Consider the following 15291-nt stretch of genomic DNA (forward strand, 5'->3'; position numbering starts at 1 on the left):
TACGGAGTCCCATTGCTTCAAACTTTAATTTCTTATCTGTCTTCTTTATAATATAAAAGATAAGAACCAATTTGAGTATCACTGAGACTACATCATTGGATTAAATACATGAATTATAAGGGAACAGGGCAGTGTTCCGGTGAATGTACACATTTTTTTCCAAGTTAAAGGGAAGCAAATGATTTTTACATTTGAATACGCTAATGGATTTATATTTGGAGTTATAAAGATGAGGCATGCAGCTCCAGCTGAGCACAGTGAGCAATTAAAACCATGCAATAAGAAAGTTATACGACTCGTTTCAAACCATACGGGAAATCCTTATGGGTAAATGGGTTCTTAAGGGAAATGATCATCATTAGGTATTTATAAAGCCCCAGCAATTTATGCATTTGCCTAAGAGAAATAAATTGCAGGAGGGGAAGTATCCTAAGTGCCACGGAAAGCTGGTAGTTCTTCCTAAAAATCTACTGAGGCGGCAATAGTAACCCCCAGATGTAACTAATATGCTGTGGACATAGATTTAATTGATGCAATTCCTGGCTACAGGATCGAATTTAGAGGGGGGTTGTTAATGGTACATTCTCTTAGGCCACAGGGAGCAACATTCAAGGGGTCGGAGAGCAACATGTTGCTCACAAGCCACTGTTTGGGGATCACTGGGTTAGGCAAATCCATAATGGAGAAGGAGCTTAGAAAATATATCATGAAATTATAGATTTAATCAATGAACTTCCATTCCAGCTTGCACAATGGGCTAGTCAGGTCTGGAGTGGGAGTCCAAATAGGCACATTGAGGTCCCAACAGCCACTATCAGCCAACTAAATAGTTATTGTCTATGGCATCTTACAGCAGCCCCTCTGGCATTTGCCAGAACCCACAGATTGCCAGTCCGGGCCTGTAGTGGAGGGAATGCTCTCATAGAAAGTAAAGAATGCGAAAGGCACCAACACTATGGTGGATCAGTAAGTTGATGGGCTCAGCAAAAGTCCATTCTTCTTGTGCCGTTTAGTGTTTTATGTTAACAATATAGAGGGTTGCAAACTTGTGCTTGTGGGTCTTCTGAATGCTACTAAATAATGTCTCACGCAAGACCACTTGCAGGTACAGTTTTTATTGGGAAGAGCCTGTACCTAGTTAGTGTTTGCAATATATAAAGGGTCCCAATGAAAGGAGCAGGTTGCTGAACTACAACTCTTAGCTCCCCCCTCTAGCAGCCAAGGACTAAGAGCTGGAGTTCAGGAGAAGCTGGAGATCCCTATGGATGAAAAACTGTTCAGACCCTCAATGACACAACACTTGCTTTTTTTTCCTGGAAGTCACAGGCAAGGTTTGCCATGTCTCTGCATATAAATAGGAAGTCAATGAATGTCATATGATCGGAGGAAGTGCACTTAACATTCTGAAAGCCATTTGTTCCCACGTACAGGTCCCAGCCTTACTTTCTGTGCACTGCAAACTATACAGAGTCATGGGTTTCACCGGGACAGTCAATGTTATTTCTTCTTCTCTGCATTTTCCTCTTCGTCCCATGAAAAGAACAAAAGGGGAAACATTCCTAGTATGCAGCCAATGGTCACTCCTATTGCTTTGCCCTGGAAAACAAATACATAATACAAAGCATTCAGTTTCAACACAAACATTTGGTATGGATTAGCCTCCAACACTGAGCACTTGCTCTGTAATGGTCTGGTGGAGAAACAGAGGCTGTGAGTTCATAAACGGTCACAATTCCCAGTAGTCAGAAACTGGTTAAAATGGGAATAGCAGCAGATAATGCATATTTATAACATGGGCCCAAGAAGCTCTTCATACAGTATTGATTCTAGAAGCAGTGAAAGCTAAATTGACATTATAATGCATATAATGCTTGGCATTAAAAGCCTTTTAGGACCATCTAGGTTAAGCACAGGATTTACTACTTAAAGCCACTCATTACCTTTAAGTAGTAAATCATTATATGTATTTTCCTGTACTTGTCACAGGTACAGCCCTCTAAGTTTGCTTATAGCCTGTACAGAGACCTCCCATAAAACTATGGCAGCAAAGATATTCCCCTGTACTATGCACAATTCAGCAGGAACAGCCCCTAAGTTTGCTCATAGTCTGTACAGAGAGATTCCATAAAACTATGGCAGAATAGGTATTCCCTGTACTAAGCACAATTCAGCAGGAACAGCCCTCTAATTTTGCTCATAGTCTGTACAGAGAGATTCCATAAAACTATGGCAGCATAGGTATTCCCCTGTACTAAGCACAATTCAGCAGGAACAGCCCCTAAGTTTGCTCATAGTCTGTACAGAGAGATCCCATAAAACTATGGCAGCATAGGTATTCCCTTGTACTAAGCACAATTCAGCAGGAACAGTCCCTAAGTTTGCTCATAGTCTGTACAGAGAGATCCCATAAAACTATGGAAGCATAGGTATTCCCTGTACTAAGCACAATTCAGCAGGAACAGCCCCTAAGTTTGCTCATAGTCTGTACAGAGAGATCCCATAAAACTATGGAAGCATAGGTATTCATCTGTACTAAGCACAATTCAGCAGGAACAGCCCCCTAAGTTTGCTCATAGTCTGTACAGAGAGATCCCATAAAACTATGGCAGCATAGGTATTCCCCTGTACTAAGCACAATTCAGCAGGAACAGTCCCTAAGTTTGCTTATAGCCTGTACAGAGAGATCCCATAAAACTATGGCAGCATAGGTATTCCCTGTACTAAGCACAATTCAGCAGGAACAGCCCCCTAAGTTTGCTCATAGTCTGTACAGAGAGATCCCATAAAACTATGGCAGCATAGGTATTCCCCTGTACTAAGCACAATTCAGCAGGAACAGCCCCTAAGTTTGCGAATAGTCTGTACAGAGAGATCCCATAAAACTATGTCTGGCAAATGCATTCCCCTGTACTAAGCACAATATAGCAATACACATGTTTAATATACCTTTACAATCCACCAAATTATGGATATAAAGAACACTCAGTACTAACACATGTGCTGCTAATAAAAGTATCGCAAAACCCCACTTTTTGTCACTAAAGTTGATAAATGTTAAGAAAGGCACAGACCCAAAGAATGTACAGCCTACAGTTATTGCACATACCAAGTGGGCACTAAGACGTGTTTGCCACATATCTGCTTGTTTCGGTGTCAGGTCAGGGATAGGCAGACCCAGTCTAGAAGATATGGCTTCAACATAACCTGCAAGGCTAAAACAACACAAATATATTAATATCATATAATGTGCTGGTTAAATCTGTTTTGATACACTTGTCTCTTCAAAACTGAAGGATACTCTACTGTAAAATCCAGAACTTTATTATTATTATTATTTATTGTTATTAACATGTATTTATGTAGTGCCAACATATCGCGTAGCGCTGTAAAGTAAATGTCATTATACAACTAAATCACATGAACTATATACATAGAACATATGGAGTTACATACATCACAATCAATACCGGTACAAAAAGGTGAGGAAGGCCTGATGAGGAGGGAGATCCGCTCATTTGGTGATGTCCCCAAACGAGCGGATCCCTCCCCGATATGCACACACTGAGCTGGGCAATATTGGGCTGATACGATCGTGGGCCCTAGGGCCCAACGACTGGATCAAAATGGAGGCATTTTGAAAGGTCGGATCGTGGGACTGTATCAACGAACAGATGCAGCCGCGATCCAACGGAATTTTGTACCCTGCCTGTTGAACAATTGCCCGAGTTTCATCCAGATATTGATCATGAAGCCTGTTGGAGGGCCCCACACACCAATAAGCTGCCGACTTGGTCTGACATCAGCTTTTATCTGCCCATGTATGGGGGCCTTAATGTCTGTTCGTCTTAATAATGTTATTTGCACATAGATAGGAAACTAGTTACAGGATCGAGTACAGAGGGTGGTTGTTCATTGTACATTCTCTACTTGAATAAGGGTTTGCAGATGACACAAAACTACAGTATGTAGGAAATATGTATTCCATCGAAGATGTGGCATCAGAGGGATCTGGGAAAATTGGCAATCTGGTAGGGAAGTAGCACATGAGATTCAGCTTTGATAAATGTAGGAGTAAGCACTTTGATGGGATTCTAAATATTGGGAAGGGGTTTGTTACAGTGACAGCTGTGAAGATGTGGAATTGTCTCCCTGAATCAGTGGTACAGGCTGATACATTAGATAGGTATAAGAAGGGGTTGGATGGTGTTTAGCAAGTGAGGGAATACAGGGATATGGGAGATAGCTCATAGTACAAGTTGATCCAGGGACTGGTCCCATTGCCATTTTGGAGTCAGGAAGGAATTTTTCCCCCTCTGAGGCAAATTGGAGAGGCTTCAGATGGGGTTTTTCGCCTTCCTCTGGATCAACTGGCAGTTAGGCAGGTTATATATAGACTTAAAAGGTTGAACTTGATGGACGTGTGTCTTTTTTAACCTAACTTACTATGTTACTATGATTGGGTAAGGCAAATCCATAATGGAGAAGGACCTTAGAATATAGATCATGAAATGATATGGTCTTTGTTTAGTTCGCAGGTCAGTAAAACTTACCCAAGTCCTGCTAAATCTGACACTAGGTTTCCTAAGGCAGCAGCTGCGGAGAGATGCAAAGACTGTGTTAATTATAATTATTTCAGGACACAGCACAGAAACCTGCCAATCATCATAGCATATTGAAAGAGCAAAAAAAGGGAGTCAACAGAAATGAACAGAATGATACAGAAGATGCACGTAAAACAACCAAGGCAAAGGCTGAAGGGCTAAAAGTTTTTTTTAAATTTTATTTGGGGTTTCCATATAGGTTTTTTAAAAATTCAGCCCAAAACAATCTACATTAGCTCAAGGGCTTTTTGTCGCTGCATCTCACCAAAATTCTTGCAGCCATCGAGGGAAGGGTAAATAGCCAAATTCTTCCTCCCAGTGAAACCTTCTGTATAATGAACAGGCCTGTTTAGTAATACATATAAGGATTTACTAAACAAGCAGATTTGAGCAAATCATGGCACACCAGATAATACAGTGGTGTGAAAAACTATTTGCCCCCTTCCTGATTTCTTATTCTTTTGCATGTTTGTCACACTTAAATGTTTCTGCTCATCAAAAACCGTTAACTATTAGTCAAAGATAACATAATTGAACACAAAATGCAGTTTTTAAATGAAGGTTTACGTTATTAAGGGAGAAAAAAAACTCCAAATCTACATGGGCCTGTTTGAAAAAGTGATTGCCCCCCTTGTTAAAAAATAACTTAACTGTGGTTTATCACACCTGAGTTCAATTTCAAAGGTTATAAAGCCATTTCTAAAGCTTTGGGACTCCAGAGAACCACAGTGAGAGCCATTATCCACAAATGGCAAAAACATGGAACAGTGGTGAACCTTCCCAGGAGTGGCCGGCCGACCAAAATGACCCCAAGAGCGCAGAGACAACTCATCCGAGAGGCCACAAAAGACCCCAGGACAACATCTAAAGAACTGCAGGCCTCACTTGCCTCAATTAAGGTCAGTGTTCACGACTCCACCATAAGAAAGAGACTGGGCAAAAACAGCCTGCATGGCACATTTCCAAGGCGCAAACCACTTTTAAGCAAAAAGAACATTAAGGCTCGTCTCAATTTTGCTAAAAAAACATCTCAATGATTGCCAAGACTTTTGGGAAAATACCTTGTGGACCGACGAGACAAAAGTTGAACTTTTTGGAAGGTGCGCGTCCCGTTACATCTGGCGTAAAAGTAACACAGCATTTCAGAAAAAGAACATCATACCAACAGTAAAATATGGTGGTGGTAGTGTGATGGTCTGGGGTTGTTTTGCTGCTTCAGGACCTGGAAGACTTGCTGTGATAGATGGAACCATGAATTCTACTGTCTACCAAAAAATCCTGAAGGAGAATGTCCGGCCATCTGTTCGTCAACTCAAGCTGAAGCGATCTTGGGTGCTGCAGCAGGACAATGACCCAAAACACACCAGCAAATCCACCTCTGAATGGCTGAAGAAAAACAAAATGAAGACTTTGGAGTGGCCTAGTCAAAGTCCTGACCTGAATCCTATTGAGATGTTGTGGCATGACCTTAAAAAGGCGGTTCATGCTAGAAAACCCTCAAATAAAGCTGAATTACAACAATTCTGCAAAGATGAGTGGGCCAAAATTCCTCCAGAGCGCTGTAAAAGACTCGTTGCAAGTTATCGCAAACGCTTGATTGCAGTTATTGCTGCTAAGGGTGGCCCAACCAGTTACTTTTTCACACAGGTTTGGATTTCTTTTCTCCCTAAATTATAAAAACCCTCATTTTTTTTAAAAACTGCATTTTGTGTTTACTTGTGTTATCTTTGACTAATAGTTAAATGTGTTTGATGATCAGAAACATTTTGTGTGACAAACATGCAAAAGAATAAGAAATCAGCAAGGGGGCAAATAGTTTTTCACACCACTGTATGTCTGCCATGATGCCTGGATGGCCTGGATCCTTCCAAAATTGCTCTGCTTGTGGCAGATTATGGGGTTACTGTGGGTGCCAACACCCTTTCACATCTGTTACTGCTTCCGATTCAATAAAGCTCTGGCCAATCATTAAACATTGGGGGCTCAGTACGAATGCTTTGACGGGGAGTCTGCACCTTTTATTCACTTTCTGGAGTGAAAAAAGGTAAATAGGCATCAAAAGGAGACAGAGAGAGCCATTATGTGTGCGCATTGAGGTTTTCCTTCAGCTTCATTATCAAGAGATAGAGAAAAAACTCTTTTGGGTCTCTAGATGTATCTGCCCTAAAAAAGGAAGTCTTGTTACAGTCCCATTAAAGGAGAAGGAAAGGTTAAAATTAAGTACGTTTTATCAGAAATGTCTATATAAATACACCAGTAAACCCTCAAAGTAATGCTGCTCTGAGTCCTCTGTCAAAAGAAACACCACATTTCTTTCCTTCTATTGTGTACTCATGGGCTTCTGTATAAGACTTACTGTTTTCAGCTTAAACCTCCAGGGCTTGGGCTTGAGCATGCTCAGTTTGCTCCTGTCCTCCTCCCTCCTCCCCTCCCTGCTGTAATCTCAGACCAGAGCTATGAGTGAGCAGGGAGAGACTCACAGGAAGTGATGCCACACCAAGCTAATATGGCAGCTGCTATCCTCAACAAACAGAGAGAATTTCTAGGCTGTTTACTCAAGTGTGGTAAAACATTCTGCAGAATAAATACAGTGTTATAACTTTCACTATTGTGGCAATAAACTGCTTCAGTGGCTTTTCTTCTCCTTCAATCTTGATCTGACCCCTGTGTCCAGTCTATCATCTACAAGAAATTTCCTTTCTGGAGACAAGGTGCCTCTTCTTCTTCTAACCTTCCCTAAAATAATTCATATTAATTGAAACACAGTCCCTGTGCTCTGCACCATTTTATGAGCAATACATAAGATGTACAGTTTTGTCCTTCACCCAAAGTGTCTGACGTAGGATTAAACTTCCTAAGAACCCAATGGCAAGACTATCATGAGCCTGTGAGCTCCCTAATAAGCAATCAATGCCATGAATATGAAGCCACTTGTATTGTATTACTGGGAAAGTGGAACTACAGGAATGTCTTTGGCTCACACATCTTATTTCTTCACAAACTTTTTTTGTACCTCATTAATCAGAGTATGTAGCTTGTTTTCTCTTTATGCAACGAGACAGCCAGTATTAAAGTTCATTTTTATGTTTTATAAGCATTTGTTTTTTGGCCCGCAGCTGGGATTTAATCTGATTGGTCCCAAGCAATGATGCACCTGTCTAAATATCAATTATAGCAATTTAGCCTCATGAGTCGAGTGCTAATAAGAAGTACATAAAAAAAATAAACTACAGGTGTACTCATGGGACCTGTTATCCAGAATGCTCGGGAGTTGGGGTATTCCAGATCTTTCTGTAATTTGGTTCTTCACACCTTAAGTCTACTAAGAAATCAATTAAACATGAAATAAACCCAATAGAATAAGCTTGAATAAGGATTAATTATATCTTAGTTGGGATGAAGTACAAGCATTACAGAGAAAAAATTAAAAAAATTCTTAAAATTTGGAGTATTTTGAAAAAATGGAGTCTATGGGAAAGGGCCTGTCCATAATCCGGAGCTCTCTGGATATCGGGTTTTCCGGATAACGGATCCCATACCTGTAGTAAATTTTAGGATCCTTTTAAAAACAGGTACAGCTATGGGACCTGTTATCCAGAATGCTCTGGACTCGGGGTTTTCCAGACAACAGATCTTTCCATAATTTGGATCCTCATACCTTAAGTCTACTAGAAAATCATGTAAACTTTAAAGGGGAACTCTGGCTTCCAAACCAAAATTTGATAAAGAGGCCCACAGAAACCCCTAATATACCCATCACCGTTATCGATTTCTTCAAAAAGCATTAGGGATGCACTATTTTGGATTCGGCCAAACCCCCGAATCCTTTGGGCGAATACCGAATACCGAGATTTGGGCAAATACCGAATCAAATCCTAATTTGCATATGCAAATTAGGGGTGGGAAGGGGAAACCATTTTTGCTTCCTTGTTTTGTGACAAAAGTGCTTCAATTGAAGAGGACACTCGCACACCCTTGACAAAGGGGCGGAGCCCCGAAACATTGCACCACCGCAGTAAAACCAGTAACCCACAATGCATTGCACTGGGATCTTTTGTTCCTTATTGAAATCACGTGTGCAGAGAATTGTGGGGTTTGGAGGATGCAGGCTGAAGACAGATGGCTGTTGATACAAAGTAACAGTAGTCAGACAGCTCAGCAAAGTAGTCAGACAGATCAGCAGGAGAGCTTAGGGAACTGTTCCAAACCATTACAAATCATGAAAAGTCTGCATATTTTTTAAATTGATCTACATTGCAGTTTCTTGAAATTATGTTTACTTTTCAAAAAGCTAAAGTTATGTTTTTGTTTCCCTTAAAATAAACCCAATAAGCTGATTTTTCTTCCAATAAGGATGAATTATATCTTAGTTTGGATCAAGTACAAAGTACTGTTTTATTATTACAGAGAAAATGGAAATCATTTTTAAAAAAATTTGGATTATTTTATTATAATAGAGTCTATGGGAGATGGCCTTTCCGTAATTCGGAGCTGTCTGATAACGGATCCCATACCTGTATATAACATTGATAAAACAAGGGCAGCAGGGGGCCATACTGCACCTCTTTTGCATCCTTCTCCCTACTCTGAATTGCAAGTTAATGAACCCCTAAACCCTTTTTCAAACTCGGGCAACAGCAGTGACAGGGGGACTCAAATTCAAAGACAGTTAAGGAACAACTTGGGGAACAACCTGAAAGTCCAGCTTAAAGTAGAGCAGCGGGTCGAGTACCCTGTGAGTTGCGGGTAGGAATTCCAGGTGTGAGTATAGACACGGGTCGGAGGTTCTGCAGGTTTGCGGTCACGGGTCTTCTCAATAGCGATTTTTACTCCTTTTTTCTGATCACGCCTATTTCCGATGATGTGACTTCCGGTTTACAATGACAGCACTTCCTGATTCTTGATGGTCAGTGGGTCGCGGGTCCGGGATAAGGTACTTGCGGGTCGGGTAGCGGGTCCAATCGGGTAATGGGGGTTGTGGGTCCGGGTTGCAGATTGCGGGTATGGGTCGGGTTCCAAAAAATGGACTCGCGCAGGACTCTAGCTTATAGATCAGTTAGGATGATATTTGGAGTGAAAATGTTATAAAAAATGTTTTCCTATATCTGTAACCAAGATATGAGGGGAAGAAGGGAAAGGTTGAATTTACTTTAAACTGCTTTAAGGTGGTGGTCCACCTTTAAGATAACTTTTAGTATGTTACAGAATGGCCAATTCTAAGCAACTTTTCCATTGGTCTTCATTATTTATCTTTTAGATTTTTTTAATTATTTTCCGACTCAAATGGGGACACTGACCCCCATCTAAAAAAAATGTTCTGTAAGGCTACAAATGTATTGTTATTGCTACATTTTATTACTCATCTTTCTATTCAGGCCTCTCTTATTCATATTCCCTTATTCAAATCAGTGCATGGTTTCTAGGGTAATTGGGGGCCTAGCAACCAGATTGCTGAAATTGCAAATTGAAGAGAATAAAAAGCTAAATAACTCAAAAACCACAACTAATAAAAAATGAATTGCAAATTGTCTCAGACTATCACTCTCTACATCATACAGGTATTGGATCCCTTATCCGGAAACCCGTTATCCAGGAAGCTCCGAATTACAGAATGGCCACCTCCGTTTTATCCAAATAGTCCAAATTTTTAAAACGTATTTCCTTTTTCTCTGTAATAATAAAACAGTAGCTTGTACTTGATCCCAACTAAGATATAATTAATCCTTATTGGAGGCAAAACCAGCCTATTGGGTTTATTTAATGTTTACATGATTTTCTAGTAGACTTACGGTATGAAAATCCAAATTACGGAAAGATCCATTATCTGGAAAGCTCAAGGTCCCGAGCATTCTGGATAACAGGTCCCATACCTATACTAAAATTTTATTTAAAGGTAAACAACCCCTTTAAACAGTTCACCACCTATTTTAAGGAGCAAAATATATTATAGTCAAGTTATCAATTCTTGACAATGTATTTGGTTTTTTGATTTACAACTAAGTTTAAAATGCAAATTACAAAGACCTAAGTAATTAATGCATTAAACATGCGGTCTAATACAAATGTTAAAATGGGGTGTAATGTGAAAAACAACCAGCTACTATTGAATATAATCAGTGAAATTCAGAAAATCCTGTTGTTTAAACCCCTTCCCAAGTAGTGAGATGAACAGAAGAACCACAGTCAATAGCACAAAAAAAGGGGGGGGGGCACTCACCTGCCATGGTGGATATTCCTAAAACGACCCCAATAGACAGTTCTATCTGTGTCCCCTGCAATCAGATAAAGATAAAGAGGAAGCAACTTCCAGTGAGGTAATAGAAATACATGCGTTAAGGATTAGAAATGTGCCGCATTGGTGCCACATGGAGTGTTACACACGTAGAGAACAGAGGATCAGGTTGGAAGGTAGCTATCAGGTCCGGGTTTAAAGGAACACAGCAGCTTGTTTATATGAACTATAGTAGTACTTATCTGTTATCTACTGTGTATCCTGTGCTTGAATGGCTGCCCCCATGGCTACACAGCAGCTTGTTTATATAAACTATAGTAGTACTTATCTGTTATCTACTGTGTATCCTGTGATTGAATGGCTGCCCCCATGGCTACACAGCAGCTTGTTTATATAAACTATAGTAGTACTTATCTGTTATCTACTGTGTATCCTGTGATTGAATGGCTGCCCCCATGGCTACACAGCAGCTTGTTTATATAAACTATAGTAGAGTTTCTGAAGCAAACACACCTGTTTTACCAGTGCAGGGCAACAGTATATTATATTGTCATTCCTTTAAAACTTTCATTTTTTGGTGTTACTGTTCCTTTAAAAGCGCCAGCGCGGAAATAAAAAACTAAGTTGGATCGTAAGTGTTCATCGTAATTATAACTGACCCCCTGAGAGATATTCCTTTAATTACAAGCACAGTTACAGTTTAAATCAGTGTCTGTGCAGTATCTTGTACAAAATGATCAAAGACAGCCTTGAGGGAAAGGTAAATGTTAACGCAGATTACTTAATTAAAGAAGTATCAGCTCTGTTTGATTGAAGGCAGTAGTTGCCTTGTCAAACTGTAACCCATAGCAAACAAAACCATTTACAGGAGAACTAAAGCCTAACTAAAAGAAGTAGCTAGAAATGTTATACATTATGTTTTAGGCTTCTGTACCAGCCCAAGGCAACCACAGCCCTTTAGCAGTAAAGATCTGTGTCTCCAAAGATGCCCCAGTAGCTCCCCATCTTCTTTTCTGCTGATTCACTGCACATGCTCTGTGCTGCTGTCACTTACTGAGCTTAGGGACCCACTCACAATATACAGTACACATAGAATAGAAATGTCACAATATAAGGCTGATTAGTAATTAATACAGATAATTACTACATGGCAGCACAGAAACCAGTGCAATTAGCATCAGAATTTAATAATCAGCCCTATAGCATCAGCTTATATTACAGACCAACCTCATTTTCTGCTGGATAATTAGTGACGAGCCCTAAGCTTAGCTTCTCAACAGCCAATCAGAGCCCACTGAGCATGTGAGTGTCACAGACACTTTCCAAGATGGTGACCCCCTGTGACAAGTTTGAAGTCCTGGATCATTGCTGCTATTGACAAGCTCAAACTTTAGCCTCGTGCAATAAGTTCACTATATAAAATATGCCATTTTTGTCTACATTCATTTTTAGAGTTTAGTTCTCCTTTAAGGCTTTCAATATTCCAAAAGGTGGTCCAGTGCCAGTTCTGCACAGTATCTGACCCACAGGCCAAATAGACAGATAACATGTGAGGATAAAAACACAGCACGGCCCCTTCATTCAGACCAACAGCCCAAACGACTGGAACAGCACCAAGTGACCAGGAGCTCAGGCTCCTCTTCATTATCTGCTGACGCACCATGTGCTGGTTAAGATGGACGACCGATCAATGCTCAGGACCTGGGGTATTCCAGATAATGGATCTATCCATAATTTGGATCTTCATACCTAAGTCTCTATAAAAACCATTTAAACATTAAATAAACCCAATAGGCTGGTTTTGCTTCCAATAAGGATTAATTATATCTTAGTTGGGATCAAGTACAAGCTACTGTTTTATGATTACAAAGAAACAGGAAATCTTTTTTTTTTTTATAAGTGTGAAGTTTTTTATTGATGGAGTCTATGAGAGATGACCTTCCTGTAATTCTGAGCTTTCTGGATAACAGTTTTCCAGATAATAGATCCCATACCTGTAAATACACACACATATACGTGTGCACTAGTTAAAGCAAAGAAGCCAATACCAGCTATTACATGTATGGGACCTGTTATCCACAATGCATCGGACCTGGGGTTTTCCGAATAACAGATCTTTCCATAATTAAGATCTTCATACCTTAAGTCTCAGAGAAAATCATGTAAACATTAAATAAACCCAATAGGCTGGTTTTGCTTCCAATAAGGATTAATTATATCTTAGTTATAAGATAAAGTACAAGCTATTGTTTTATTATTACAGAGATAATGGGAATCGTTTTTAAAAATTTGGATTATTTGGATGAAATGAAGTCTGTGGGCCTTTCCGTAATTCGGAAATTTCTGAATGATGGGTTTCTGGATAATGGATCTCAAGCCCGTACTAAGAAAAGAGGCTAGAAATTCTGTTTAGCTATAAACAATATCAGCAATATCAGATTCCTTCCAATCAGTGAAGATCTAATTTTGGATCCTGTATCTGTTGGATGTTACAAAAAGACACTTGAAAGTAAATGCTAAATGTTGTGATTGCTGGAACGTCAGCTTGCAGGTCTAGTTCTCTCCTCATCTTCGCCACAGTCTCATATTTTCCATCTGTCGAGCTCTGCCAAACGTGTCCTGCTGCCCTACTATAGGGACTATTATAAGCCTCCGTGCCAGAGCCAAACTTTCCTTACATGTATCAATTACCCATCACATTGCTTGCCATCGCTGCGGGCACACAGCCAAAGGGCCAGGACAGGGTGCTCAAACTTGGAAGGATCAGAAATAGTGAGCCAAGAACATAGAATATCATATATACAAATGCAGATTAAAATATGAAAGGAAAAGGGGAAATGGGAAACGTTAACTAAGGGTCAGATTTACTAAGGTTCGAATTTTCTTTCTGGTCAAAACTCACAGGAAACAGTTCTAATTCGAATATTTGCCACTTAATTCAAGTGCAAGTCAATGGCAGAGGTCTGTTGAACCATTTGAATATGTTAAAGGGGAAGTAAAGTGTAAAATAGAATAAGGCTAGAAATGCTGTATTTTGTATAATAAACATAAACATAAACTTACTACATGCACCAATCAAACAAATGATTTATTCTTTCAAAGTTGGCTACAGGGGTCACCATCTTGTAACTTTGTTAAACATCTTTGCAAGACTAAGACTGTGCACATGCTCAGTGTGGTCTTGGCTGCTTAGGGATCGTCATAAATGATCAAAACAGCACAAGTCAAATAATATCTGCCAGAAGCCGATACAGCAAGACTGATTAATAATCAGAATATGCAGACTGCACTGGGTCCTGTGTTGTCATGTAATCTAATGTGGATTTTATCGTTTTTGTATTGTTTAATACAAACTTTCTCCCACTTTGCAGAACCAGTGGCTGCAGCAAAATAATCCTCCAAATAGAATCCCAGTTTATCTGTTTAAATCTGGCTCCATGATCTTTGTCCCTGCAGCTGGAGTTGGAAACAGTAAAGGGGATGTAAAGGCAAAAATAAAATCCAATACAAATCTCTACACAGTCGCCGACTGCTCTACAGGGAAACAAACAAAGCTGCTTGAGTTCTGCATGGCTGGGAAGTAAGGTGGGGGCTCCCCCTGCTGTTCATAAGTATGATTGTTTCCCTGCTCAGCAGTTAGGGACCGTCTGACAATTCCTATCCACAGCAGTAAATGAAGGGAGAATTTCACTGCATACAGTCAGGTTTCTTATAAAAACGGTACCCATTTTTTAATTAAAGTATATTGGAGATAGGTTTCTTTTTATTAAAGAAAGTAAAAATGGGATTTTATTTTTTTTCCTTTACATGCCCTTTAATTGCATTCCTGATATTCAAGTTTTTTTTCGGAGGAAAACTCGATTCGAATTTTCGGGTCATTCCTGTTGGATCGAATATTAGATGTTCACATTTTTTAATAAATAACCTCCCATTCGAGTTGTGAGTACATTCGAATTTATTAGAATAAAAAGAAAAAAATTCACATCAATTCTAAATTCGACCTTTGATAAATAACCCCCTAAGCAACAATAGATTAAACATGAGACTACAAGAAATGTATGAAAGCGGATACTGAATGAGTGTGAATGAGAAAATTACCCCAACACTCCTATGTCAAGGGAACTACTTGCTTTTATACTTGTGTTTATTGCTGGCTGGTTTTTGGATTTTTAGAGCCTTTATGAACTTTGCCATTATGTACTGAGTTGCATATGTTGTAATGCTTGTTCCACATAAATCTTTGATAAAGAATTTTGAATTGCCTTTTTGTGCTTGATTAGTGTGCAAGATCATTGTATGTTTATCTGTGTGTTTTGAATCCTACAATTTTTTTTTGGTGGGGATTTACCTTAAATACAAATTTGTAAGAAATATATATATATTTTTTTGAAGCCTGGAAAGCCCTCCATTACCTTTGATTTCTGAGTTGGTCATGTAGCAGTCAACCCTCGAAAATAA

At 39.6% G+C, this 15291-nt stretch overlaps 1 protein-coding gene across 2 annotated transcripts in view; it reads right to left on the reverse strand.

The window, feature by feature from the left end:
• The window catches only part of LOC108719760 (transmembrane protein 65), a 51904-nt gene continuing 36613 nt past the window's right edge, over window positions 1-15291 (reverse strand). For both annotated transcript variants that reach the window (XM_041568011.1, XM_041568010.1), the window contains 4 exons: window positions 10819-10873; window positions 4551-4593; window positions 3107-3212; window positions 1-1596 (listed from right to left, as the gene is read on the reverse strand). In XM_041568011.1, the coding sequence (XP_041423945.1) occupies window positions 1498-1596; window positions 3107-3212; window positions 4551-4593; window positions 10819-10873 (303 nt within the window). In that variant the 3' untranslated portion in view covers window positions 1-1497. The remainder of the gene's footprint in view (window positions 1597-3106; window positions 3213-4550; window positions 4594-10818; window positions 10874-15291) is intronic.

Source organism: Xenopus laevis, chromosome 6S, assembly GCF_017654675.1.
Source record: "Xenopus laevis strain J_2021 chromosome 6S, Xenopus_laevis_v10.1, whole genome shotgun sequence".
Taxonomy (NCBI): Eukaryota; Metazoa; Chordata; class Amphibia; order Anura; family Pipidae; genus Xenopus; species Xenopus laevis.